This window comes from Oncorhynchus mykiss, chromosome 9 (genome assembly GCF_057628025.1).
Source record: "Oncorhynchus mykiss isolate SJ-2025 chromosome 9, ASM5762802v1, whole genome shotgun sequence".
NCBI classification, from domain to species: domain Eukaryota; kingdom Metazoa; phylum Chordata; class Actinopteri; order Salmoniformes; family Salmonidae; genus Oncorhynchus; species Oncorhynchus mykiss.
The window spans coordinates 49,578,402-49,605,382 of NC_143030.1; the positions used below are offsets into that span (position 1 = coordinate 49,578,402).

The window sequence follows — 26,981 nt, forward strand, 5'->3', positions numbered from 1 at the left end:
GCAGTGCTCTGGCAGTGCTCCTCCTGCTCCTCCTTGCACAAAGGCGGAGGTAGCGGTCCTGCTGCTGGGTTGTTGCCCTCTTACGGCCTCCTCCACGTCTCCTGATGTACTGGCCTGTCTCCTGGTAGCGCCTCCATGCTCTGGACACTACGCTGACAGACACAGCCAACCTTCTTGCCACAGCTCGCATTGATGTGCCATCCTGGATGAGCTGCACTACCTGAGCCACTTGTGTGGGTTGTAGACTCCGTCTCATGCTACCACTAGAGTGAAAGCACCGCCAGCATTCAAAAGTGACCAAAACATCAGCCAGGAAGCATAGGAACTGAGAAGTGGTCTGTGCTCCCCACCTGCAGAACCACTCCTTTATTGGGGGTGTCTTGCTAATTGCCTATAATTTCCACCTGTTGTCTATTCCATTTGCACAACAGCATGTGAAATTTATTGTCAATCAGTGTTGCTTCCTAAGTGGACAGTTTGATTTCACAGAAGTGTGATTGACTTGGATTTACATTGTGTTGTTTAAGCGTTCCCTTTATTTTTTTGAGCAGTGCATGCATATATATATATATATATATATATATATATATATATATATATTTTTTTTTTTTTATATATTTTTTTTTATTAATGTTGTATAAGATTGCATTATAACTGGTCTGGAGAATATCATCAGGAGAATTTACATCATAACTGGGTACTTTTTAAGATAAAGAGATTTGATACTAATGAACATTACTTTTTCCCATACTTGAACATTTTCCTCTGTCCGCATGTGGACTACTGCCTCTCTGTCTCCTGCTCTCTCTCTCTCTCTTTTGGTCTCTCTCCTTCTCTGTCTCCCTCTCCCCCATTCCTTCTCCCTCTCTCTCCTCTCCCCAGGAGTCTTTCAAGTGTAACAAGTGAACTGTCAGAACATTAAAAGGGACCTGTCATTCTCCATGGTCAAACTCCTTCTCATTTTGTTTATATTAAATAAATCATTGCAGTCAAGCTGGATGTGTCCACTCTTATTTCCATCTCATTCTTCCCCCCCCCCATTATCTTGTGAGTTCTATCTGTATGTATATCTTTATGTAGTTTGTATTCCAAAATGTTTTTTCAATGTTTCAGCTTTATAAGTCTCCGATCCTCGGAAATAATAATGGCTTGTCGTTTGTCCTTTGAACTCTCTTGTAACTCTCTCTGGAGAGCTATTTTCAAAAACCTCTTTGATCCAGTGAAGTGTACCGTTTTAAAATAAATCGAAAGTTTACCTTTCACAGTCGCAGGTACAAAAAGTGTCTGAACTATTTTTTTCCCGAAGTCTGGAGTGGATTGATAATTGGATTTTATGGAACACCATATTATTAGAGGCTTCCTCCTATCAGGAAATCTGTGTCAATGAAACAGGCTCTCGCATTGATTCCCCCACATTGATTCCCCCTCGCAGGGATGCAAAGGGTAATATTTCCCTCCTCCCACTATCCTCAGCTTTAATTGAAATGTAAAGGATGCCTCACTGATGGCACTGCAATGTTGTGCCTAATTTATTTTGTCAATCTCTGGTCCTCTCCATGGTTGGTCATTATCTTGTACTTCCAGCAGCGTCTTTGGTTCTATCTCAGCGTCAACGTGAAGGACATTTTAATATCCTAAAGGTGGCATACTCTGAATATATAAACACTCTGCCAAGAACTCGGATTTCATTTTTATGGGGGACGACAAAGATGTGTGTATCGAAATGTTACGTTTTCTTATGTGTGTCTGTGCTGGGCCGATAATAACAATTTAAAAAATGATCTCTGTGTGTGGTCTCTGCAGAGTGTGGTTCAGGAGGATCGGGGTCAGGTATTGAGAGCTGCGAACAGGACAGGTGTCGTACGTTTGGAGGATCCTGGGACGAGGACGCAGAGGACGACCGCTGTGTCTGTGACTTCGACTGCCATCGCGTGCCTCGCAACCCGGTAAGCCTTATCCTCCATAAGTTAGCCCTCCACAAACAACCACAAACCTGTATGTGGTTTTTACTGCAATATAGGTGGTTTTCAGTTTCACACAAGTCTAGGTAATTCCTAGGTAATGAATGCATGACATCTGACATTTACATTCAAAGTCAATGTTTGTGCAATAACATTTTCAGACTGAGATTGAACTTGCAATGTTACGTGGTTTGAAAAGGATTGGTGTACTTAGAGTAACTTTGAAATTAAATCACACGCTCAAACATTCCAGCATTCATTTGAGGATGACTATGATTCTCCTCAGGTGTGTGGCTCAAATGGGAAGACCTACAGCAACGAGTGTGAAATGAAGAAGGCTAGGTGTGAAAAGCAGGAGCACCTGCTGATCCAGAATCAGGGACCCTGTACAGGTGAGCAGCCTGAACACCCCACCATAACTGATCTAACATCAGACAGAGTAATAACCCATCTCGTACTTAATTCACCCAGCTTAGTACTTTGTCATAAAGCAACGGCTAGAAATCCTGTTGTTTCTTCTGAACACCACTTTGGTTGGTACAATAGCCTATCGAACACAACGCCAAAGCTGGCTAGCGAGAGCTTCCCTCCCCCGATTGGATACCTACAATCGGAAACTATTTAGACCCCTTGACTTTTTCCACATTCTGTTAGGTTACAGCCTTATTCTAATATTGATTAAATTGTTGTTTTTTTACTCATTAATCTACACACAATACCCCATAATGACAAAGCAAAAACAGGTTTTTAGACATTTTTGCTTATTTATAAATATTTAAAAGTATTGTATTTACGTAAGTATTCAGATCCTTTACTTTGTTGAAGCACCTTTGGCAGCGATTACATTCTTGTGTCTTCTTGGGTATGATGTTTCAAGCTTGTCACACCTGTATTTGTGGAGTTTCTCTCATCTTCTCTGCAGATCCTATCAAGCTCTGTCAGGTTGTACGGGGAGCGTTGCTGCACAGCTATTTTCAGGTCTCTCTAGAGATGTTCGATCGGGTTCACATCCGGGCTCTGGCTGGGCCACTCAAGCATATGCAGAGACTTGTCCCGAAGCCACTCCTGTCTTGGCTGTGTGCTTAGGGTCATTGTCTTTTTGGAAGGTTAACCTTCGCCCTAGTCTGAGGTCCTGAGCGCTCTGGTGCAGGTTTTCATCAAGGATCTCTGTACTTTGCTCCGTTCATCGTTGCCTTGATCCTGACTAGTCTCCAAGTCCATGCCGCTGAAAAACATCCCCACAGCATGATGCTGCCACCACCATGCTTCACCGTTGGGATGGTGCCAGGTTTCCTCCAGACGTGATGCTTGGCTTTCAGGCCAAAGAGTTTAATCTTGGTTTCATCAGACCAGAGAATCTTGTTTCTCATGGTCTGAAAGTCTTTAGGTGCATGTTGGCAAACTCCAAGTGGGCTGTCATGTGCCTTTTACTGAGAAGTGGCTTCCGTCTGGCCACTCTACTATAAAGGCCTGATTGGTGGAGTGCTGCTGAGATGGTTGTCCTTCTGGAAGGTTCTCCCATCTCCACAGAGGAACTCTGTTAGAGTGACCATTGGGTTCTTGGTCACCTCCCTGACCAAGGCCCTTCTCCCCCAATTGCTCAGTTTGGCCAGGCGGCCAACTATAGGAAGTGTCTTGGTGGTTCCAAACTTCTTCCTTTTAAGAATGATGGAGGCCACTGTTTTTGGGGATCTTAAATGCTGCATAAATGTTTTGGTAACCTTCCCCAAATCTGTGCCTCGATATAATCTTGTCTCTGAGCCCTACGGACAATTAATTAGACCTTATGGCTTGATTTTTGCTCTGACATGAACTGTCAACTGTGGGAACTTTTATAGACAGGTGTGTGCCTTTCCAAATCATGTCCAATCAATTGACTTTACCACAGGTGGATGCCAATCAAGTTGTAGAAACATCTCAAGGATGATCAATGGAAACAGGATGCACCTGAGCTCAATTTCAAGTCTCATAGCTAAGGGTCTGAACTTATATAAATAAGGTATTTCTGTTTTTGTTTTTAATACATTTGCAAAAATGTCAAAAAAACTGTTTTCGCTTTGTCATTATGTAGATTGCAGAGGAAATTCTCTCTGGACTGCCACCACAGATGCTAGGCAAAAGTAGGGAAGCCTTGTTCTACGTCTTGCTCTACATTCTAAGTCCCTGCCTTGGCAGTGTAAACCATCATCTCTCTGTAGTAGGCCAGAGCGAAGCAAAGGGCAGATAAGATATTCTGTGTGATCACTGCAGCCTGTTTGATTCCCTGCAGCCCTAAAAAGAGCAAGGGAGCAAACGAAAGAGAGAGAGATAGAGAGAGCTCTCCGCCCCGGTTTCACACTCACATTCCTGTAAAGTCGTCCTTCCTAAGCTGGCCACTTTGGGGCGCTTTCTGTCACGCTTCTTCACCATCCGCAGAGAATCAATCCTTTTTTTTCTTGTGAAGTGCTATTGGTGTACGCGAGCTCTGGGCCCTCTTCTTTTCCCAAAAAGCTCAGATCAATTGGAATCTCATTGGGCCTTTCTTCATTAGCTATGCATGGAGGAACGTGTCTTTGACCACGGTTTGACCTCCAAGCCTTCAAACTCAAGGGAGCTCCTGACTTCTTTAACTTGACAAAGGGGGTTTTGAATTCAACACGACCTTGTGTTGTTGTTCTTTTACTGTCTTATGTGGTTTATAAACACCTCACGCGTTGTGTCTCTGGGAAAATGTTTCATCATGCCTGTCTGAGTTCTTTGATCTTTGACAGCTGTCTTAAAGAACTTTCAAGCTGTCCTATTTTGCATTTTTCTATCAGAAAACTGGAATCACTGACCCAGTTTTCATGCCGTCTAAAAAAGATCCTGCGCTATATACCGTTGCTATATGCACGGGCACTCAACTCTCCCCTTGTAGAAATACAAAGGCTACACGCAGCACATAGCCAAGGCAGCATCAGACCTTGAGATAGAGAGACAGAGTAATACTCGCACATCAGAGAGAGCTGTATTGTGCAGGACAATGGTCACTCTAGAGGGAAAACCAATAGGTTGAAGAACATATGAAATTAAAAGTTCTCTCTTGTCCTAATAGGCTCAGAACAGATAGTAGCGGGAGCGCTGAAAAAGTGGCAAGTTAATGAACTGTGTCCAAAGCTCATCGCTGGAGTGGAAAAGCACTGGAAAAAGAGAGAGCAAGTCATCACCATTAGGCTTCGGCTCATATCCACACCAGTAACAGTGTGATTTATGGGCCGGTATCTGAAGCCTCCAAACTCCAAATGAGGAACACAAGAGAGGAAGAAAGAAAGAGAGAGCGAGGGGGAGAGTTCTTCCTCCCAACTCTACCACTAGCGGCCATTTTGATCCAAGGCCTGAAGAGAGTTTAAGCAATAATATATTGCCTTGGCCGTTGAACAACCCCCCCCCCCCCCCCCCTCTTTTCCTTCTATCCTTCCATACCTTTCTCGTTTCACTTATACACAAGTGCTCTGTTGGGGGAGATATTTGTTTGGGGTATGTTGTATACGGTTTTCGAGCTGTCACGTCGGGGTGGATTCTGGCGCTCCCACAGACAAAACAACTACACACATACACTCACAGATTGGCCCAGTCCATCAAATTCAGCTGCAGACTCGTTCTTTTCTGCTTGTGCGAGCTTGTAGCGACGCTGTGTCGCGCTCTGCAATTTCACAGGAGAACAAATGAAGAGAATAGGCCTCCTAGGAAGAGGCAAATGTCAGCTGTTGCAAATCCACTAGGAACACCATTGTTTGTTTTCACTGCACTGGAGGTAATGGCATAATTCTCCCTCTGATTTTGAGCCATTGTCAGGACTGGGAAAATTAAATTGTTATCTGGAAGCCAGATGCCAGCTTCTTCACCCCTGGCCCGCCAGGCAAAACTCATTGTTCACTAGAAGTTGCATGTTGTTCAGAGATTGTGTCTTCTAATTCCTTTTAAAAGAGCCTTCTGTCACTCTGAAAAGTTTTTTTTTCTCCTTTCTTGTACGTTGCGTCCCCTCATCAGCGATTTCGGCCACCTCTCCGACAAAACTGCCAGCGCAGGAACACTGCAGTCTGTCAGTCTATGGCTGTTGCCGTGACAACAAGACGGCGGCCCTTGGTGTGGGACTTGCCGGATGCCCCAGTAAGTGTGCCGACCCCTCACGTGGCATCCGACCTCTCACCTCTGACCCCTTGTATTATATCCATCACGATGGTATTAACTTATTGACCAGATGCTCACAATCAGCCTAGCATACAATTCTTTAAAAGGAAAACCTGTATATAAAGTGATATCTAAAGGTATGAACACAGATTCAAGTCTAGGTCTGGGCGGGGTTTCCTAGAAGTATCATAGCACTGAGATTACCTTTCTTTCATACGTTTAGTTTCAATGGAAATAAGATGATATAAGTGCTACGATAGGCTGATTGTGAGCATCTGGTCGATAAGTTAATACCATTGTGATGGATATAATACAAGGGGTCAGAGGTGAACCTGGACACGGTCTGCTGATGCTTTGATGTTGTAGCTGTGCATAATGATCTAATTAATTAAGTTATTCAATCAGTCATGTCATCGGTGTGTCCCCCAGGTACATGCCAGTGTAACCCGTACGGCTCCTACAAGGGGACTTGTGACCCGGGCAGCGGCCAGTGCTCCTGTAAGCCCGGCGTCGGGGGACAGAAGTGCGACCGCTGCGATCCAAGCTTCTGGAACTTCCGCGGCATCGTCACAGAGAACTTGAGCGGCTGCACACGTAAGAGACCCTCTTCGTCTTGTCTCTTTCTCCATCTCGTTTCTTCTCATCAACTGTCCTTATGTAGGAAACAGAAGAGTTATGGTCTTGTATAACAGAGTTAGTAGACCATGACACTTGCAACTCATAGGTTTCCCGCTGGGGCCGGTAGTACGAAAATGTATGTATGCAATACTGTAAGCCACTTAGGGTTAAAGTATCTGCTTGATGGCTTATACTATATGGAGACATTGACTCGATTCCTTTGTGTGTGTGTGCGTGTGTGTGTGTATGTGTGTGTGTGTGCGCATAATCCTTTTTGATGGTGACTACTTGTGAAAAGAGTATTTGGCAATACAGTACGAGATCCTCAGAGCTTTTCAGTCATCCGCAGGAACTATCTACTTGTCTCCACTGTGGCCTTACCTGTGAGGTTTACACCTGAGGTATATATGAACTGGAGACAGCATCCAAGATGGCCGACCATTGTTTTCAACGTAATCCACTCACGTTCGCATACACCATTTCGTGGTGGTTGCCATCTGCTTTACAGAGCCGATAACGGCTACACACTAGAACTCAGTGCACGTTGGAAGCAGCACGAGCAGCGACGGCATCATCACGTCATCCACAAACATCACAAATATTGGATGACTATAAAATGTTAATATCTTCGGGTGTGAGTGATGGAAAAACAATTGGCCTCGAAGACGATTACTTGAATTATTCAATTGATATTTTTGGCACAAAGGTGATAACTAAAGTGTCTTTTTAGGAATTTTAAAATGTGACTTTTCTATAAACCCTTTTCCAGGACACGACACTGACGTCACGCACAGATGCGCGCGACTCTGGGTGGCAGTAAGAAAGACATTGCCATCTGTGCCCATTCAACATTTAGATACATTTACGTTTTTTTTATACTTCTAAAACAAAATCCCTTTTTGGGGTTCTTGTATGCTTACAATGATGTTTTGATTCTTGTTTGAACACACACTTAGATTGCATTTGGTTGTGATCTTTGCAAATAATTATTTTGGATGCAGCAGTTAGTTGTTCACTAGATTGCTAACTCTCATTAATATAGGCTGTAGCAAAAGCTAGCCAAAGAGCCATTTTACTGGTTGAAGTAGAAGTGTTTTTTAAGTATAATGCAGTTGATTTGCCATGATGACACAAACATTATATTAAGCAGGACATTCATACGAGCCCTACAATCCAATTATAATCCAAAAGTAGTGTGAAATGCACTCATGCGGCAATGTTTGTGAACACAGAAAGGCGTCTATGGGGCCGTCTATAAAAAATGTCCTTTTGGGCTTGTCTTCAGCTAAACTGCAGTACCAAAAGTGCCCTCTGAGCACATGGGAAAGCGTGCTTCCTGACTGCAACACTGGCCCCCTGAGGCTTACTCACGGACAAGCAAACAGTACACACATCAGTGCAGAGTTCAGCAGGAGGAAAAAGATTGATTCCAGGAACATGATGGGTTTTGATGTTGTCCCTTGCGGGCTGGTGGCTCTCTGTGATCTTGTTGGCCCATCTACCCTCTCCCATCTTGCCCCAGGGTTGTCTGGCTGGCCTCGGCCTGAACTATCTCTGACCCCAGCCCCCGACAATGAAGCGCTGAGATTTACATCAACCCAGGGGTCACTTCTGAGGTGGCCTGTATGTGTGTGTGTGTGTTTGTTTGTTTGTGTGTGTGTTTGTGTGTATGTTTGAAAGAGAGTGTGTGTGTATTCCTGAACTAAAAAGCATAATGGAGAATCTTGGAGAGAGTTAGGGATAGACTAGGTGGGTAGTCTTTCATTATGATGAACATATGGAGTTTTATTCACTGTATTTTATGCCTCCCATTCTCTCCATCCCTTTCTTCTCCCTAATCATATCTCCCTTTCTCTCTTTCTATCTCTCTTTCTCACCCTCTGTATTCCAGCGTGTAACTGCGACGCGGTGGGCTCGGTGAGGGACGACTGCGAGCAAATGTCAGGCCTGTGCTCCTGCAAGACGGGAGTGAAGGGCATGAAGTGCAACGTGTGCCCCGACGGCAGCCAGATGGGTATGAGCGGCTGCGACACAGGTAAGGTGGAGCCCCCGCTTACTGACACGTGCCACCTGCTGACTCGCCGCGCCATCGATGAAGCGTGGCGAGCGTGGCAACCCCTCGGCTCTCGTCTAGTCCCTGTCACTCCTCTCGTCCAGGGGGCGGCCTTGCAGCAGCCTATTTATGAACTCCACCTTTTTTTGTCCAAGCCACGTTTTTTTAGCAGCATTTAGAAGTAGCAGAAACGGTAGAAGCAACTGCAGTAAAATAGCTGTCGTTGTTCATGGTGTTATCTGAAGGAAAAACAAATCAGAATGGGAAATATACATTTAAGCACTTATATTTTGGCTATCTATCCAGTCATTTGTCATTGTAAAATAAGAATGTATTCTTAACTTTAGCCCGCTATCAGTAGTTTCCCTCGCCCTCTTCCATTCTAATTTAGCCCAATGAATACACACACAACTCCAGTTGGCGGAGAGGGAAGGTGAGCGCCTGCTGTGCCGACCTGGCACTGTCTCATTAAGACCCACCGTCAGCTATCGACAGGAAGTCAAGTGCTTAATGAAGTCAATAGTCCCAGCCCAGCAGTGGTGCTCTGTGGCGTACCGGCAGATGAAAAAAGGGGGGCGTGGTAATGAAACGGGTACATGAAAACCAAGAGGAGGTGCTCCGCACGGCTGTTATGTCAGCACAGAGAGCCCACACTTGGCGCCTCAGGGGCTCATGGGTAGGATTCTTGGCCCAAGCCCCTGCTGCTGCTGGTGATGCTGCTGCTGATGCAACCCAGTGGCGATATGTGTCAACACTTCTAACAGGTTCCTTGGTGAAAGTACTGGAGATCAGTGCTGATTAGACGCCCAGCCAAAACAACACAATGAGATCAAATCCTTCTTTTAGTATTGCTTGAAGAGTCCACATATTTACTTTATATTAAAGACACATCATTAATAGAATCTGTATGGAAAGCAAAACTGATAATCCATCTGCATAACCTACCCGTGTTTATATATGTGGAAGTAGTGCTGTGCATATGAAATATGATGACAATTATCAACTAGGATAAAAGGACAGTTAAGAGCGCCAAGCACACATGCTAATGTGAGCATCAGGATTAGGACCAGGAATAGCCAATTAGAGTGAACGGCCAGGGATGCCATAGCTGCCTATCTATTGTCCCCATGAGTTGATTTCAACCCCTCATTCCCATCTCAGGTGCCGATGCCCCAACTTCATGTGATGAGCTGGACTGCAAGTTTGGCGCGTTGTGTGACGAGGTCAATGGTCAAGCCCACTGCGAATGTCCCTCTCCCGACTGTGACGAGAAGAACAAGACCAAGGTGGGCCTCTACATTCTCATCTCCATGACCAATCAGTCCTCATCTCCATGACCAATCAGTCCTCTTCTCCGTGACCAATCAGTCCTCTTCTCCATGACCAATCAGGCCTCTTCTCCATGACCAATCAGTCCTCTTCTCCATGACCAATCAATCCTCTTCTCCATGACCAATCAGTCCTCTTCTCCATGACCAATCAGTCCTCGTCTCTATGACCAATCAGTTCATACTGTCAATAGTCCTGTACAGAATCTGGACCCCAGCACCTGGAACTACCAAGCTTCAGTTCCGCATTTAGTATCGACGGTGGTTGGTAGTAGGCAATGCGAAAGTTAACAAGTTGTGATCCTAGCTTATTTTTGTCCTCACTTTTTCCCGAGCAGGTGTGTGGCTCTGATGGGGTGACCTACGCTGACCAGTGCCAGCTGAGGACCATTGCCTGTAGGCAGGACAAGCACATCACAGTGGAACGCTTTGGCCAGTGTACAGGTGAGCCCCGTTTGTCCTCCATACATCATACTGGAGGATGTCCAACTCCTGTTGTCAGGCCCATATCAAAAGATAATGAGTAATGCCACAGGCATCGGAAAGACCAACTGTCCTCTCTCCATCTGGCTCCTTGTCAAAGACAAGGGACTAGAGGATATGGGTTGTGTCCACTTTGGGTTTGGTGCCATATTGCTTCATATTGCGTCTCTTTCACTGGTTTCAGTTTGTCTGTGGATAACCGGCATGGTTATACTTAGAAGTACATCAATTTTACTTTACACATCACTGTAGTAACCCCCTTATACGGCCAGCTGTTTTAAAAACACTTTTTGAGACTGATTTCACAAGATATCACCAAGTGTTTTTATTGCAGAGTGTGTGGGCATATAGTGTAGTGTGTGTGTGGGCTCTATATGCCAATAATTAGCAGTAAAGCACAAGGTTCCTCTGTTGGCCACCGGTTGTGGAAATAACAAACAGCTGGCTTGTCGTCACATACCTGTGAGCGCACACAATGACAGCTGAGCCTCTTTACCCATTATCCTCCCTGCTTGGGATTGCGGTGTCACTGCGAGTGAAATCAACACCGTGGCTGACAGAGAGGAGCAAGGAAGAGGGAAAACAAAGTCTTGGGAGAGAAATGAGGTGCTCCCCTGTAGATAGAGATGCTGCTGTTTGGATGGAGCCTGAGCCACAGATTCCCCAGAAAGGAGTGACATTTCACTGTTTCATACCCTGCAACCCTGTGCGGATTAGGGAGGTTTAGCTCCCAAAACCTCTGTGGGGAATCCTTCGATCTCTGTCGCATCTTTTAGCTGGATGGAGTGCACCACTGCACTGAGTGGTATGGTGTGCACTGGGACAAGCGCCAAGGATGTGGCTTTCATGTACGATGGACGTGTTGAGCCTAGCACCAACAAGAGTCACAGCAAGGCCCGCGGGGACAGCATGGCACTGGGAAGGTGCTGGCAGGCGGGCACAGGAAGGTTGGCCATGGGCCAGCATCAGGTGCCTAGCATCTCGCACAGGAAAACGTTTGCAAAAAACAGCAATTCGACTAATTCTCTTCCTCCCTGCTGATCTTGGTGCAGTTTTTCAGGCCTAAAGTAGGTGCATTGCTTCGGAGGCTCCACCTCAATACCCTAGCCAAGGCTTCTGAAATAGAGCTATGTGGCAGACTCATACATGCAGGTGCACAGGAGTAACAGTAATTTTCTCTATAAGAGGCCAACAGCATTTTGATAGGCCCGGAGCATCTGGTGATTAGAGATTCGTTACCGGTGAAATTCACTCCCGACTCGTTCTCTGTTGCCTGGCGATGGAAAGGGAAAGGGGATACCTAGTCAGCACAATTTAACCAAACCCCTGTTAATCGGTCCCCGGGGAGCAGTTGTTGTTGGGGATGAACTGCCTTGCTCAAGAGCAGAACGGCAGTTTTTCCATCTTGCCGGCTCAGGGATTTGAACCAGCGACCTTTCAGTTACTGAACCGCTAGGCTACCTGCCGCACACATGAGACATGTAGTATGTAATTCCTTACCTAGTGTGTAGCCTTATTCGGAGGGAAAAAGAGTTGTAACAGAGAGTTCTCTCTCTCTCTCTCTCTCTCTCTCTCTCTCTCTCTCTCTCTCTCTCTCTCTCTCTCGGAGCCTGAGGGGAAAGCCAGATGAACACGGCGGGCCTCCGACTTGTCACAGCAGTTCTTTTCATTTCTTCCCTCGGATGCGGTCGCACCATGGGTAGCAGGCTCCTCCGCTGCCCCCCTGTTGGGGGTTAGAGCGCAAGCTCATTTCACGTGTGACTGGGTGCAAATTAGCATTAGCAGTGCTCCACCCTCTTCCCGCCGCCGCCCCTCGTCTCCCGCTGATCTGATGCAGCTCTTAGTAAGAATTACAGAAATAACTTCAATGCTAACATCCAGCATAGGAGCACTACTGAGGGCATATGCCATTCCTACATAAACCATAGTCGAGCTACAAGCCTCCTTGGTCTGATGTAACTCTACCGTCGTATTGTACGTCAGTGCTAATGGCTCCACACTGAAGCAAGGAAGCAGAAAGCACATCAAATGGCTACTGCTGTTATCTGACCCATCTCTCAGGCACTTTTGAGTTTTCTCTATACTACACAACATTACTGCTTCTGGCTATGTTGCCCATCTCAGAGCTAGAGGAAGCAATCCAAGGGAAAACTGGTGAAAGCGTGAAAGGTACAAGCCATTAAAAGATGGTATTTGAACGAATGACAAACTTCTGGCACCGATCTTGTCCAGAAGTTGGCCAGTGGCCTGGTTCTCCCATATGGTGTCATCACCTCTACTTTTGCGGCAAATTGGCAGTGAACACAAGCATATGGCATCATCAGTTTTCTGCCTGAATGCTAGTCAGGGTTCTCTTGTCTTAAACAGGGGCGGAGGGGGAGAAAGAGAACGCGAAAGAGACCGAGACAGGAACAGAGGAAATAAGTCGAACAAGTTAAGAAGTGACGAGGGAAAGTATGAGGAGAGACAGAGAGAGAGAGAGAGAGAGAGAAAAGACTAATTAATCTGGGAAATCAACCCTCCCATTTTCCCAGATTAATTTGTCTTTTCTCTCTCTCTCTCTCTTTCTCTCTCCTCATACTTTCCCTTGTCCCTTCTTCTTAACTTGTTCGACTTATTTCCTCTGTTCCTGTCTCGGTCTCTTTCGTGTTCTCTTTCTCCCCCTCCGCCCCTGTTTTTCTCCCTCTTCCATTTCCTCTCGACATTCCAATATCAGATTCCTCCTCCCCACTGATCATGGCAGACACTGCAAACAATCTTAATAACCGCCTTTCAAAGATAACTACATAGTCCAGACAAGTGAAGATGACAATGATTTTTCTCCCGCCCGCCCGCCCGCCGATAAAACTGCCTGCAAATGGAGCGTTAAACCTGATTAAGGAAAGCTTCCACCGAACTGACTACTCTGCCAGTTGTTCTTCCCATCTTTCTTTCTCTCGCTTTCTCTTTTTTTTATTTTACCCACCCATCCTGGTGCAATTGCCGCCAACGGATGCCGGTTCCCAGACACCCGCTCCCCTGGTGCCGCCAGACGCAAGGCTTGGCACATGAGTGACAGGTGTAGCCAAGAGGAAAAGCAAAATGTGCCACCGCCTCGCTCACGGCTATAGCAATCGCTGCTGCACTCTCAGGGCTAAGCTGACATACTGTATCTCTCCAGGCTGGCTCCTCTGCCTCCTCTCCTCTGGAGCCTAGCAGGGTGGAAGATAGCGGGGTGCCTGGCTGATAATATCCAGCGCTTCGTCAAGGTATCACATTTCACACTTCACAACGTAATTGCCGATCAAATAAGAGATTATTAGTGTGCAATTAAATCCTACTCATAATGTTAGCCGATTTCAAATGAGGTTTTTCTTTTCCCCCTCCACACACAATGGATGGGGTATTGAGCGTCAGTATCGTTATGCCTGGCTGGCTCGCTGTCATCCAAGCAGCTACACTTCATAGTGTCTCAATCCCCGCCAGCTCTCGACTCACCTCTCACCCTGGGGATGTTTTGTACCGGTTCTAGCCGAGAAATGTTTGTCTTTGTACCAAAGCCTTGCATGGGTAATGGCGGTCACAGCTCAATTTTTTTTTAAAGCGGGTCCCTCTCTCTGCTGACGGCAGGGAAAGGGTTTCGTAGTGTTTTTTCAGATGGTGTGTGCGACTGTGTTGACAAGGCTGCCTGACGCGGCGGAGTTGACGGATGCTTGTGCGGCTGTGAGCCGAGTCTGTAGTCTTTGAAGCTAAAGTAAAATCCTGCTTTTTCTGCCCCATTTATATCAATCATTCATCACCAGAGGCCCTGACTGTCTGTGATTAAAGCTCCACTACAGGAGGGCAACATGTGGATATGGATACATAATTCATACTCACAGACACCAACACTGGCACATATACACACACACACACACACACACACACACCCGCGCGCCAGTGCAACTGCAGTGTAGCTTAACCCTATATAGGCCAAGTTATTCTTCTCTGTACACAAGCAGACTGCAGTGCATTTGAATTCAACAGTATGCGGTGGTGTGAAGGACTTAGGTAAAACTCAATTTTAGGAAGGTGTTCCTAATGTTTGGTTTACTCAGTGTATATTCTATATTGCAATGAGACTGGCCTATGCTTCCTGTATGTCGATCAGTATTGGGTGCTCAGACTGAACCATAAAGGGTACAACGTTTAAAAACATGGAGAGGGTGGGGGGTTGAAGGTGTACATGGGGGCTATAAGGCCAGAAAGAAACGAAGCATTTCCATCTTTGCTTACCCATTCATCCATTCCTTGCTTCCTCTCCTCCCCTTCCTTCCTTCCCCATGCAGAAAGCATCATAGAGCCGGCCGGCCGATCCACTCTTTACCCCCCCACCTCCCACGCCGCCGCCACCACCCCCTCCACCGCCCACGTCAGGCTCACGTCGCCGCACTACGATGCATCACTCTCTCCCTGGGACGATGATCAAAAGAACGGGCTCCCGGCCTCTTTCGTGGAAGCCTTGCCACCCCCCGTGGCCACGGAGAGCGCGCTCACCACCAACCGCCCCGTCACCACCCCCCGCCACCCACCTCACTCCACCACCCCCCACCTGCCTGGCCACACCAGCCCTGGCTCCTCCCCTACCGCCTTTGAAGACTCAGGGAGCGGCGAGCCCAGCGGAGACGACCAGGTGGCGGAAGAGGAGGAGAATGAGGAAGAAGGTAGCGCCTTCGGAGTTCTGGAGGCGAGCGGAGAGGAGCCTGTTGGTAAATCTAAGCTCTTTCACCTCATTACCCATAATGCTGCTCTGCTGGAGGTCAGAGGTCTGAGTGGGAGGATAGGGTTGAATATGGGCCTCTGACCTGACTCACGGTTTGATATGTCTCATTGCTACATCATAAAACATTTAAACAGGTCACTCACTATCTGATATTATACGACCATCATAGAGGTGTGCATTTTCAAAGTGTCCTTTGCTTTCAGTTAGGACTAATCCAAAATGTTAGGCAGAGGAATACCAGAATGCATTCTAAACCCAAGACTGTTGTCACGGTATCCTCCATTCTTTCAAAATATCAAGCTATTTTCACATTTGAAATGTTTCTCTCACCACGTAACTGATTTTGGAGAATTGGAAAACAGAAAAGCTGATGAGGTTATTGGCTTATGTCGGGGGATTGTTTCAAGCCTGAGTTGTTAGCTTGATAAGAATATCTCTTACCTTGTCATTGCGACATACTGATACGGAAACACGACTCTCTTTCTACACACTAAAATCCCTCTACCGCATTCTGACCTTATAGCTAAACCACTCCACAATGCACCACACTTCAGAGACTGCTAGACGAACCCTTTGTGACCCCTCAGTCGCCCAACAGCGTGCTGTGACACTCCTGAATTGATGGAACACAAGCCTCTGCACTTCCTCAGTCGCTTACCCCCCTTGCAGATGTATTCTCTTGTCAGCAGTGGACTGGAGTGCCCATGGCCTGTCTGCCAAGGAGACCTGGGTCTCCTGTTTGTGTGTGTGCATGTGTGTCTAAGTCTATGTGTGTGTGATTGGGGGGAGGGTTTGCGGTGGGTGGATGTTTGTTAGCCAGTTCCATGGCTCTCAGTGAAGCAATGCATAGTCTCTGAGCCGTAGCACCCCCACACCCCCCACAACTTAATCGCCGTGCCCGTAAAGATGCCCCGTAGATTCTAACCTCCTCCATCCCTCCAACTCCTTTTCCACAGCCGTTTCTCCAGGGATGCAGCGGCTGTCCCGGCGGCTTCGGTTTTGCTCTCGGGGGTGACAGCGAGAGTCGTTGAAGAGACAACCTGACGTCTTTACGACTTATTCAGTGAGCCGTGGTTCTTTGCTCGGCGATCATTTCTAATCTCGGGGTGACCGTAAAGCTGCTCCTCAGAGAACACCGAGCCCCGTAAGAGAGAAACGGTTGCAGGTCATTACCTCACGTACTGTTAGAGTAGCCACTTTACCCCGTTGGAGACAGCCAGGGTACTCCTAGATTTACAGCAAAGGCAATGTTCTCTGGGACAAAGACTTGGAGATAGCCATCGCCCAATCAGTAGAAAGTTAGCGATAGCGATCGCCCAATCAGTGGAAGAGATTAGCTGTTTCTGTGGTTATTTATTTACCTGCCCTCGTCACAAAGTACTTAGTGCCATTATTACGGTCTGCTCACTATTATGTAGCCACTACAGAAGGGTTCACATTATGCAGATGAGCTCCAGATGCAGCTATTTGAGGCTGGGGTTAAGAGGGCGTGATTAATTGTTATGAACCGTTGTGAAGTGTTATTAAGCATTATGAATCATCTCGTCCCCAGACCCCACAGCTGCGGCCACCACCATCCCCACGGCGGAAGATCGCTCGTCGTGTGACAACACTCCCTTCGGCTGCTGTCCCGACGGCAAGACGGCCTCCAGCAGCCCTGAGGGAGCCAATTGCCCCCGTAAGTAACCGCAAAACCTCCCTCCTTTTCCCTCGCCACGCAAACGGCAACGTAAATAGTCACTACCGTCCATGAAGTGCGTTATGTCAAACCACATTTGCAGCCCGCCACATCACGAATGATGAAACGCATCGTGAATATCCTTGTGTGTCAGCTGTGGCAAGGTGCTAATGATGATGTCACACCCACCCATCACCGATCGATCGATAGCTCATTCAGCCAAACTGTTACCAATAATAGAGCGTCTCGCGCCTTAATCAATACGCCGGACCTATTTCTCCTCCCGGGGTAGGCCTGTCAACCCAGATATCACAGTCATTAGGATGGGAATGACAAGTGTGTGGCGACCAGCCAGGTGCAATATCTATCAGCGGAGCGTCTCGCTGTATCTTCCTCCTGTATTGACAAAGTGTCAGTGATCTCTCTGAGAAGAGCTAACCGCTAGTCGCTAACACCTGTCGTCTGAAGCCTTAGATGACAGCGTTTATTGGGCGATATGAAGTTATCAGAAGGTGTGGAGAAATGGTAGTGGTGCACTGTTGGACATAGTGACATACTAATACTTTGTTGACACATCATTTAACCATCTGAAAAGTGTAGTACAGTATGTTATGCTAAGTTGTATATATTTGAATGAAATGTGCATGGTTTCCCATGTAATACTACACTTCCAATGCAAGTTGCAAGAGGCGAGTTAAAGTCATAGTCATCCCTCTCTTCGTCCGTCATGGATCCGGCTCGTCTGATGTTTGTCTTCTAGATCTGATCTATCTCTCTCCTCCCGTCTTCTATCTCCTTCCCATCCAAACCTCCCCCATTTGCTCCTTGTCGATAGCCGCCCCGTTAGAATTGAACCGATGTGCGACCAAAACAAGCCCTTATCGTTGTTATCATGCAATTTTAACCAGCCTATGTCAGTCACCGGTTTGGCGACATTAGGAGACAATTATGGCTATCTGTCACGATAATCATACAAGTGCTCTTCCCTTTTTCCCAGGCAAACTCCGAGCAAGGCACCATGATTGATTTGGGCAATTTGTTCGACGATCCACGGCATGAAACCTCAGCATCAGTGCCTCCCCCTCTCCTTCTCTCTTCCTTTATGCTTTATTATACTCTTCTCCTTCACGTTGTCTTCAGTGTCGCTGGCATTGTGTTGGCGGAACAGAAGCGAGAGGCCATAGGGGGTTGATGGGTTTTGAACAGGGAATGGGGATGTTTAAGGGCAAATGGGGGAATGTCTTTGCCGAAGCCAGGGACTTTGAACAGTTTCTTCATTTTAACTATGTGTGTTGTCTGTCTAACTGATCTCTCTCTACTCAGTCCTCCGTGCCTCTGCCAACTTTTGGGACGAGTCTCGGTCTGGTAAACTCCAGTCCATTCCTCCACCCCTTCCGCTTTTCCTCCTCCTCCTCTTCCCTTCTTCTTTCACTCCTCCATATACCACAATCCACACTTTCCACTTTCACCGCGGCCAGTCACAGGCTCCACCCCAACTCCCTACAGCCCCACCCACCCAACCAACCAACCAACCAATCAACAACGACCACACTAACCCTCCTTCCCACATATGCACACACACTCCATCACTAACCCCGGACTGGCACTACCCCAAACGGTCACTGTCTGAAGCTGAGGGCGGGTGGTTGGAGGCACCGCATGCCTTCTAGGCACGGGAAGTAGTGTTTATCTAACATGTGACACCATTTCCTGCCAGCCACCATGAGGTTCAGCGGCTTCCTGCACCTAGACCAGGTGGAGGGCCAGGAGGTCTTCTACACCCCTGAGATGGAGGATCCCAAGTCTGAGCTGTTTGGGGAGACGGCCAGGAGCATTGAGAGTGCTGTGAGTAGCAGCACTAGGAGCCATAGATAGGCTACATTCAGTGGTTCATCGTCAGTCTGTCGAGAAAGTGTACTTTGTCAAAGCTAGGGCTGTGCGCGTGCATGTATGCTACTCGCCTCCAACAGCATGCCAGCTGTTGTATTGGTATCACTGGCCCCCGCCGAGGCCTAATCTACCGCCTCACAACGCTGTGTGTCTGTGTGTGTGTGCATCGTACTCCTCGCAGGGGCCAGTTGTGGCATTAGATAGCGACACAATGCCCCCTCTAGCCCTCTGTGTGTGTCTGGTAGAGACTGTGTGTGGATATCACCTAAGGTGAAAACTAGAGAGGGAGAGAAGTGGCCATGTGTCTGGGTCAGTGTGCCGGTGGGGAGATTTTGAGAGACCTGGCTTGTCTGGGCACACACAAGCACACACACTGAATGTAGACACAGATTGGCTTTGCCACACTGCCTGTAGTTCCATCCTCCACACAGCAGGGGCCCCCTGTGCAATAATTCCAGCATGCTATTATGGATAATGGAATAGAGTTTGGAAAGAAGTGGAGTGGGAGTGTTGTCTCTCACCCCCGTACGAGCAATGTTGAGTGAACAGAGGAGGAAGAAAACAGCAGAACTAAGTGTACACTTCAAGATCATTTGACGTGTGGGTTAGCAGCGATAAGCACTGATTCAAATTAGGTCAGGCACTTGGTACAGTAGCGTATGTCTCCCTTATGTTATCAACTTGAGTCGGTCGAGTGAGATACATTATGAATGTTATTCTCTTGTTAGTAGGGAAGTATGAAGCCATGTGGATTGTGTACAGTTGAGCTATTTCCTTCCTGACAATGATTTAGACCTCAGGTTGGGCACCGAAAGCACGCACACACACACACACACACACACACACACACACACACACACACAGTGTGAATCGGAAGCTAAACCAATCAGCAGCCAACGTGCATCACGCTTACCTGACATTTACAACTGTCTCTGAAAAATAACATGTTCATTTAATTATTCCCCAGCTCCAGTTAAATGTCAATTTGTGCACCCAGACTAGGCCCAATGGGGTTCTACACAGTTGTAGACCTATCCACTGACATATGTGCATCCCAAATAGCACCCTACTCTCTATATAGTGCATTACTTTTGACCAGGGCCCGTAGGGGTCAGTGTAGAGCCCCATTTGTGATGTAGATATAGTCTTCCCCCATTCTTCTGGAGAATGAGTTCACTGCACTCAAATTGAACGAGCCACTGCACAGAGGTTATCACCTCGCTCATTGATCATTGCTGGGTATTTATTTGGCACAAAAAGGAACATACGGACTGAAACAGACTACCTGAACTTGTCCAATAAGAAATGCTTGATTTAGTTCTCCTTTGCAAAATGTATTGCTTTGGTGTGTACTAATCCATGTGTGTTTCTTCCTCCCTGGCTCAGCTGAACGAGTTGTTCCGGAAGTCAGAGGTGCAGAAAGACTTCATGAGTGTCCGCGTCCGTAGCCTGGCTCCCAGCAACTCCATCTTGGCCTTCGTCGAGGCCCACTTTGACTCAGGTAACACAGGACAGGACAGTTTTGGGAAAAATCGTGGTAAGAAGAAGAGTTGGGTTCAGTGGCGAAGGTGCATAAAAGGAATTCAGATATGATGTCATCTTTTCCAGCACTATTCATTCATCTTTTCCAGCACTATTCATTCTTAAACTAAGGCGCATGTCATGGTTCAATGTGCCAATAAATCAGCACAATCAACTTTTTTTTTGACAATTTTTTTTATTGCTGCCGTCTTGGAGCTAAAATTGGGATGATATATTCTGTGCTAATGCCCATACAAAAATAATAATAACAGAGAGCACTGTACAATACAGCAAACTTTGCAAATGAGGCGTTTGTGGTAAGTACATGGGGCCACCATCATAATACACCTGGAAACTTCAAATCAAACATTTTCTGCAAGAAAATTCCTTTTGGAATTTCAGTTTACTTCCTGAATTGACTGAATTCAAATGGAATTGACACCAACCGTGATAAAACACACTTGTTTACTGTATGGCAAATGTACTGTTATGGCTAATGGTACACATTCTTTAAAAAAGACTGTTCCTAAATCCCTTTTTCAATAATCACATAGTATGCCATCATATATAATGTTAGTGACACTTTTGTTACTGGTTAGGCTGCGGTCTTTATGGAAAGTGTAAAAATGATCATTTCCCCTCAACAGTTATTTTTCCTTTGATACCAAATTAATCTCTCCCTCACTAACATAATTGCTACGCGTTACAACAACACTGAAAGTCATTACATTTTACAAAGCACCTTGGCTTTGTAATTTTAAACCTTGGCTTTGTTATTTTCCTTTTTCTTTTATCCGGAGGGGGGATATAGTTGTTATTGTCAGAGCCAAAAGGGACAAAAATAACAAAACGACATCAACAACAACCAAATCCTCAGAGTGAGCTTGGTGGCGTTGTATATTTGGAGCTGGCTTCATTTCAGCCCCTCCCCCCAGAGTACTGTTAGTGAGTACTGTTTTTACCAGATTTTATCAGATACAAATCTCGCCCTCCTCTTCTCTTTTTACGGGCTTCGCTCAGCGTCTTTTACATTCGCACAGGAGACGATGCCATAAAGGCGCTCTGCTCTGGCCAGTTAAAACAGCCATCTGTGGAAAACATTATGAGAACGATTAATCTGAACCTCAGTGAAACCTTGTTGGACGGTTGGAGGACAACTGATCCCCTGGGTGTGTTGTTGTATCATAGCGACCTCGATCGCTCTCTTATAAATTTGCTGTTTTGAGCTAAGGAGAGGGGAATTCATTTTCTATGTTTTAGGATATTGCTCTGCCTGCTTGTTCAGTCTTTCTCAAACCTTTCCTCTGGGACAAGATGTTTCACAGTTCTGTTTTAGCCTCACCTGATTCATTAATCAAGGGCTTGATGATTAGTTGACAAATGGAATCAGGTGTGCTCGCCCTGCGATAGATGAAATACATGGGAGCACATAGAACAGCTGTCCTGGTTGAGTCTTGTTGTGAATGGCCTTGTCTCCCATGTTGTGCCACAGAGACCAAGTACACAGTGGAGGACATCGAGGGAGCCCTGCTCAAGCAGCTGAAGGCAGCCAAGGAGACAGCCATCATGGTGAAGAAGCCAGAGGAGGAGAACATTCGCTTCACCAACTACGGTAGGACAAGCACCTGCAGTATTGGCTTGCATTGTTTACTGTAATTGCAAATATGAAGTGGTATAAGGAGATGAAATTAATAAAAATTATTAAATAAAATGAAGGCATGATTAGGCGTTTTTTGGTCGTTGAATAAAACAAGTCCAAGACTTACGCTCTCCTTGACATTTGTTGTCTCTGAATGTCTCTCTCTCTCCATCAGGCCTCTCCTCCCTCCCCTACTTCACCACAACCACCACTACAACGGCCACAGCTACCACCCCCACCGCCAGCCCCTCCCCCTTCATCACAAGCCGTCCCCCGGGCACCACCCGCCGCCCTTACACCAGCCGCCGGACCACCACCGCCCCCTCGCCAGTGACCACCCCGGCCTCCACTACTACCATCACCCCCCTCCACAGGACCAGGCCTGTGCCCCACCACACCAAGGCCCAGCGGCCCTGCGACTCCCACCCCTGCCGCCACGGGGGCACCTGCGAGGACGACGGTGCCGACTTCACCTGCATCTGCCCCGCCGGGAGAGGGGGTGCCGTCTGTGAGAAACGTGAGTGTGGAGCCCCCCTCCTTCCTTCCTTTGACCCACACACACACACGCAGACACACACACACACAGACACACACACACACACAGACACACACCCTAGGTAGTTTCTCTTCAGAGTTTGGGTCAGTGCCATTAATGATCTTTGAAAAGGAGTTGGAATAAAATGCATAAAGTTCAACACAATCCCATAAGAGAACACATTAGGTTCCTATTGATGTCCTGAACTGACAGTGCTGAGCTAGAACTGACCCCCTACCGTGCATTAAAGACAAAACCCAAATCCATACAGCTTATATTAGATTCCAATCTATTTGACCCAATAGACATACAGCATCTACCAAAGTCCCTACACCCGCTATCTTATTAACCAATGAGGTTAGCGACCACTGAGCACTTTACCAATCAACGCTAAAGTAAACCCATATCAAATCAGCGTCTGCTGCGCCGAGCCACAAAATCAAGCTTGGAGTGCCGTCGGAGCACTCTGAGCTTTTTCCTTTCGTTTCTCCCCTTTGGTGGTCTCTGATAAGGAACCACCTCACACAGCTGCATCTTAACATAATTGACCCTAATTTCTTTGATAGGGATTAGTTGGTAGAAATCAGTGTGTGTTTGAGTCGGAGTGTGTGTGAGTGGCTAAGTGACGGCTGCGGCACAACACCGTAGCCTCCCTTGGATCAATCAAATCATTAGATGAGAGGATTTCATCAACCACCATTCTCCCTAGACGGAGAGAGGCGGCTCAGGAGTCGAGTTTGGCGAAAAGGATGAGAATGATGATATAATAGTGTGTGTGTGTGTACAAAAATCTGATTATAAAGTCGAAAATACGTCATCATGCTGTCTTTTCCTCCCTGACGATACACACCAGCACACATTCTGTTAGCCACGGGTTCTCTCCTTCCATCTGTTTGTTGGGCCAGAATAGCTGAACTAGGCTCTTGTCTCCAACTGTTTAACATGTACCAACCATAGAGTTGGAAAGAGGGCCCACACCTTATCTTTGCCATTGTCGCTTCTGCCACAGGCTTTATGGTTAGCGTGTTTACCTCTATCCAACTCTATGGTACGAACATTACACCTTATACAGTATGTGACACCCTCCCATCGCCCCTGTTTTCTTAGTGATCAAGTACTTCATTCCGTCGTTCGGGGGTAAGTCCTACCTGGCCTTTGACACCATGAAGGCTTACCACACGGTCCGCATCGCCATGGAATTCAGGGCCGCCGAGATGACGGGCATCCTCCTCTTCAACGGCCAGGACGGCAAGAAGGACTTCCTGTCTCTCACCCTGGTCAACGGCAAGGTGGAGCTCAAGTGAGTTGACGGGAGGAGGGGATGAAACAGAAAGTAATAAACCAGGAAGAGATTCAGTTAACAGGGATGTGAAAACAGTGAGCTGTAGATGGACCCAGAACGACATAAGCTTGGTTTTATTTGGGATGAATGAAGGGGTAGAGGCTAAAATGAGACCACTTTTAATCTTTTTTTTCACACACATGCACACACTCTTGCTCTATTCACACGTGTCTTAATATGTGAATCTCTCTCTCTCTCTATTCACACATGTGTATTAATACATGAATCTCTCTTTATTTACACATGTGTATTAATACGTGAATCTCTTCTCTATTTACACATGTGTATTAATACATGAATCTCTCTTTATTTACACATGTGTATTAATACGTGAATCTCTTCTCTATTTACACATGTGTATTAATACGTGAATCTCTCTCTATTTACACGTGTATTAATATTGAATCTCTCTCTCTCTATTTACACGTGTATTAATACGTGAATCTCTCTATTTACACATGTATATTAATTAATACATGAATCTCTCTCTCTCTATTCAGAAATGTGTATTACTACATGAATCTCTCTCTCTATTCAGAAATGTGTATTAATACATGAATCTCTCTCTCTCTCTATTCAGAAATGTGTATTACTACATGAATCTCTCTCTCTATTCAGAAATGTGTATTAATACATGAATCTCTCTCTCTCTCTATTCAGAAATGTGTATTACTACATGAATCTCTCTCTCTATTCAGAAATGTGTATTAATACATGAATCTCTCTCTCTATTCAGAAATGTGTATTAATACATGAATCTGTCTCTCTATTCAGAAATGTGTATTAATACATGAATCTATCTCTCTCTATTCAGAAATGTGTATTACTACATGAATCTCTCTCTCTATTCAGAAATGTGTATTAATACATGAATCTCTCTCTCTATTCAGAAATGTGTATTACTACATGAATCTCTCTCTCTATTCAGAAATGTGTATTAATACATGAATCTCTCTCTCTATTCAGAAATGTGTATTAATACATGAATCTCTCTCTCTATTCAGAAATGTGTATTAATACATGAATCTCTCTCTATTCAGAAATGTGTATTAATACATGAATCTCTCTCTATTCAGAAATGTGTATTACTACATGAATCTCTCTCTCTATTCAGAAATGTGTATTAATACATGAATCTCTCTCTGTATTCAGAAATGTGTATTACTACATGAATCTCTCTCTCTATTCAGAAATGTGTATTAATACATGAATCTCTCTCTCTCTATTCAGAAATGTGTATTAATACATGAATCTCTCTCTCTATTCAGAAATGTGTATTACTACATGAATCTCTCTCTCTCTCTATTCAGAAATGTGTATTAATACATGAATCTCTCTCTCTATTCAGAAATGTGTATTAATACATGAATCTCTCTCTCTATTCAGAAATGTGTATTAATACATGAATCTCTCTCTCTCTATTCAGAAATGTGTATTAATACATGAATCTCTCTCTCTATTCAGAAATGTATATTAATACATGAATCTCTCTCTCTATTCAGAAATGTATATTAATACATGAATCTCTCTCTCTCTATTCAGAAATGTATATTAATACATGAATCTCTCTCTCTCTATTCAGAAATGTATATTAATACATGAATCTCTCTCTCTCTATTCAGAAATGTGTATTAATACATTAATCTCTCTCTCTATTCAGAAATGTGTATTACTACATGAATCTCTCTCTCTCTATTCAGAAATGTGTATTAATACATTAATCTCTCTCTCTATTCAGAAATGTGTATTAATACATGAATCTCTCTCTCTATTCAGAAATGTATATTAATACATGAATCTCTCTCTCTCTATTCAGAAATGTATATTAATACATGAATCTCTCTCTTTGCACACGTGTATTAATACACAAATCTCTATTAACACATGTGTTAATACATCAATCTCTCTCTGTTCACACATCTCTTGGCAACTGTAAATCAAATCCTTCTTGAAATAAAAGAGAATAGAACATTATGTTAATGTCAATGAGTATCGAGCTCTAATGATCACAGTAACTTGCTTATAAATAAAATAAAGTAAAGAAATATAATACCATACATTCTCAACCAAGTTAGCTTTAGGTACAAATATGACAGTTAATCAGGTGTGTCTGTGCACCCATGAATCTCAAAACTGTTGCCTTTCTCCAGGTCTACCTTTGTATGCAGTATGGGTTTCTCATATCCAGTTTCCCATATCAACATTAAGCCTATTACTGGACTAAACAGCACTTTTTTCATCGCAGATTATCCATTGAGCATATACACTGAGTGGACAAAACATTAGGAACACCTGCTCTGTCCATGACACAGACTGACCAGGTGAATCCAGGTGAAAGCTATGATCCCTTATTGATGTCACATGTTAAATCCACTTCAATCAGTGTAGATGAAGGGAAGGAGACGAGTTAAAGAAAGATTTCTAAGCCCTGAGACGATTGAGACATGGCTTGTGAATGTGTGCCGTTCAGAGGGTGAACATGCAAGACAAAATATTGAAGTGCCTTTGAAAGGAGTATGGTAGTTGGTGCCAGGCGCACCGGTTTGTGTCAAGAACAGCATGGGCCAGCATCCCTGTCGAACACTTTCGACACCTTGTAGAGGAGGGGGGGACATGCAACTCAATATTAGGAAGTTGTTGTTAATGTTTTGTACACTGTGTATAAAGCTAATGTTTTGCTTCCCACCCCCAGGTTCAACACAGGTTCGGGCACAGGCACCTTGGTCAGCAAGGTCCAGGTTAAGCAGGGTCGCTGGCACCAGCTGGTAGTGACAAGGAACCGGCGCAACGCCATGCTGAGCGTGGACAATGAGACCCACATCGACGGCGCCAGCCCCCCCGGCACCGACGGCCTCAACCTGGACACTCACCTGTTCATCGGAGGGGTGCCCGAAGACATGATGACAGAGTAAGGCCTGACTTGAAGCATATACATAAGCAAATGTTATGTATGTGTGGTTATATATTATTATACCATGGCATTGTTGAATACTTGTTTCTTATTGGCTTAAAGGGTATTCTAGGGCGTGCATTATTTCCCTAA

General features: G+C 45.5%; 1 protein-coding gene across 11 annotated transcripts in view; it reads left to right on the forward strand.

Annotated features, from left to right (window-relative positions):
• agrn (agrin) overlaps positions 1 to 26,981 on the forward strand; it is a 269,273-nt gene that overhangs the window by 216,012 nt on the left and 26,280 nt on the right. For 6 of the 11 annotated variants that reach the window (XM_090184407.1, XM_036988114.2, XM_036988107.2 and 3 more), the window contains 15 exons: positions 1,804 to 1,946; positions 2,248 to 2,353; positions 5,970 to 6,089; positions 6,540 to 6,704; positions 8,620 to 8,763; positions 9,943 to 10,067; positions 10,448 to 10,553; positions 14,900 to 15,319; positions 16,886 to 17,011; positions 18,729 to 18,856; positions 20,288 to 20,402; positions 21,915 to 22,034; positions 22,237 to 22,578; positions 23,704 to 23,896; positions 26,631 to 26,846. In XM_090184407.1, coding sequence (XP_090040533.1) covers positions 1,804 to 1,946; positions 2,248 to 2,353; positions 5,970 to 6,089; positions 6,540 to 6,704; positions 8,620 to 8,763; positions 9,943 to 10,067; positions 10,448 to 10,553; positions 14,900 to 15,319; positions 16,886 to 17,011; positions 18,729 to 18,856; positions 20,288 to 20,402; positions 21,915 to 22,034; positions 22,237 to 22,578; positions 23,704 to 23,896; positions 26,631 to 26,846 — 2,569 coding nt within the window. The remainder of the gene's footprint in view (positions 1 to 1,803; positions 1,947 to 2,247; positions 2,354 to 5,969; positions 6,090 to 6,539; positions 6,705 to 8,619; positions 8,764 to 9,942; positions 10,068 to 10,447; positions 10,554 to 14,899; positions 15,320 to 16,885; positions 17,012 to 18,728; positions 18,857 to 20,287; positions 20,403 to 21,914; positions 22,035 to 22,236; positions 22,579 to 23,703; positions 23,897 to 26,630; positions 26,847 to 26,981) is intronic. The other 5 variants (XM_090184408.1, XM_090184405.1, XM_090184406.1 and 2 more) reach the window with 2 other exon arrangements.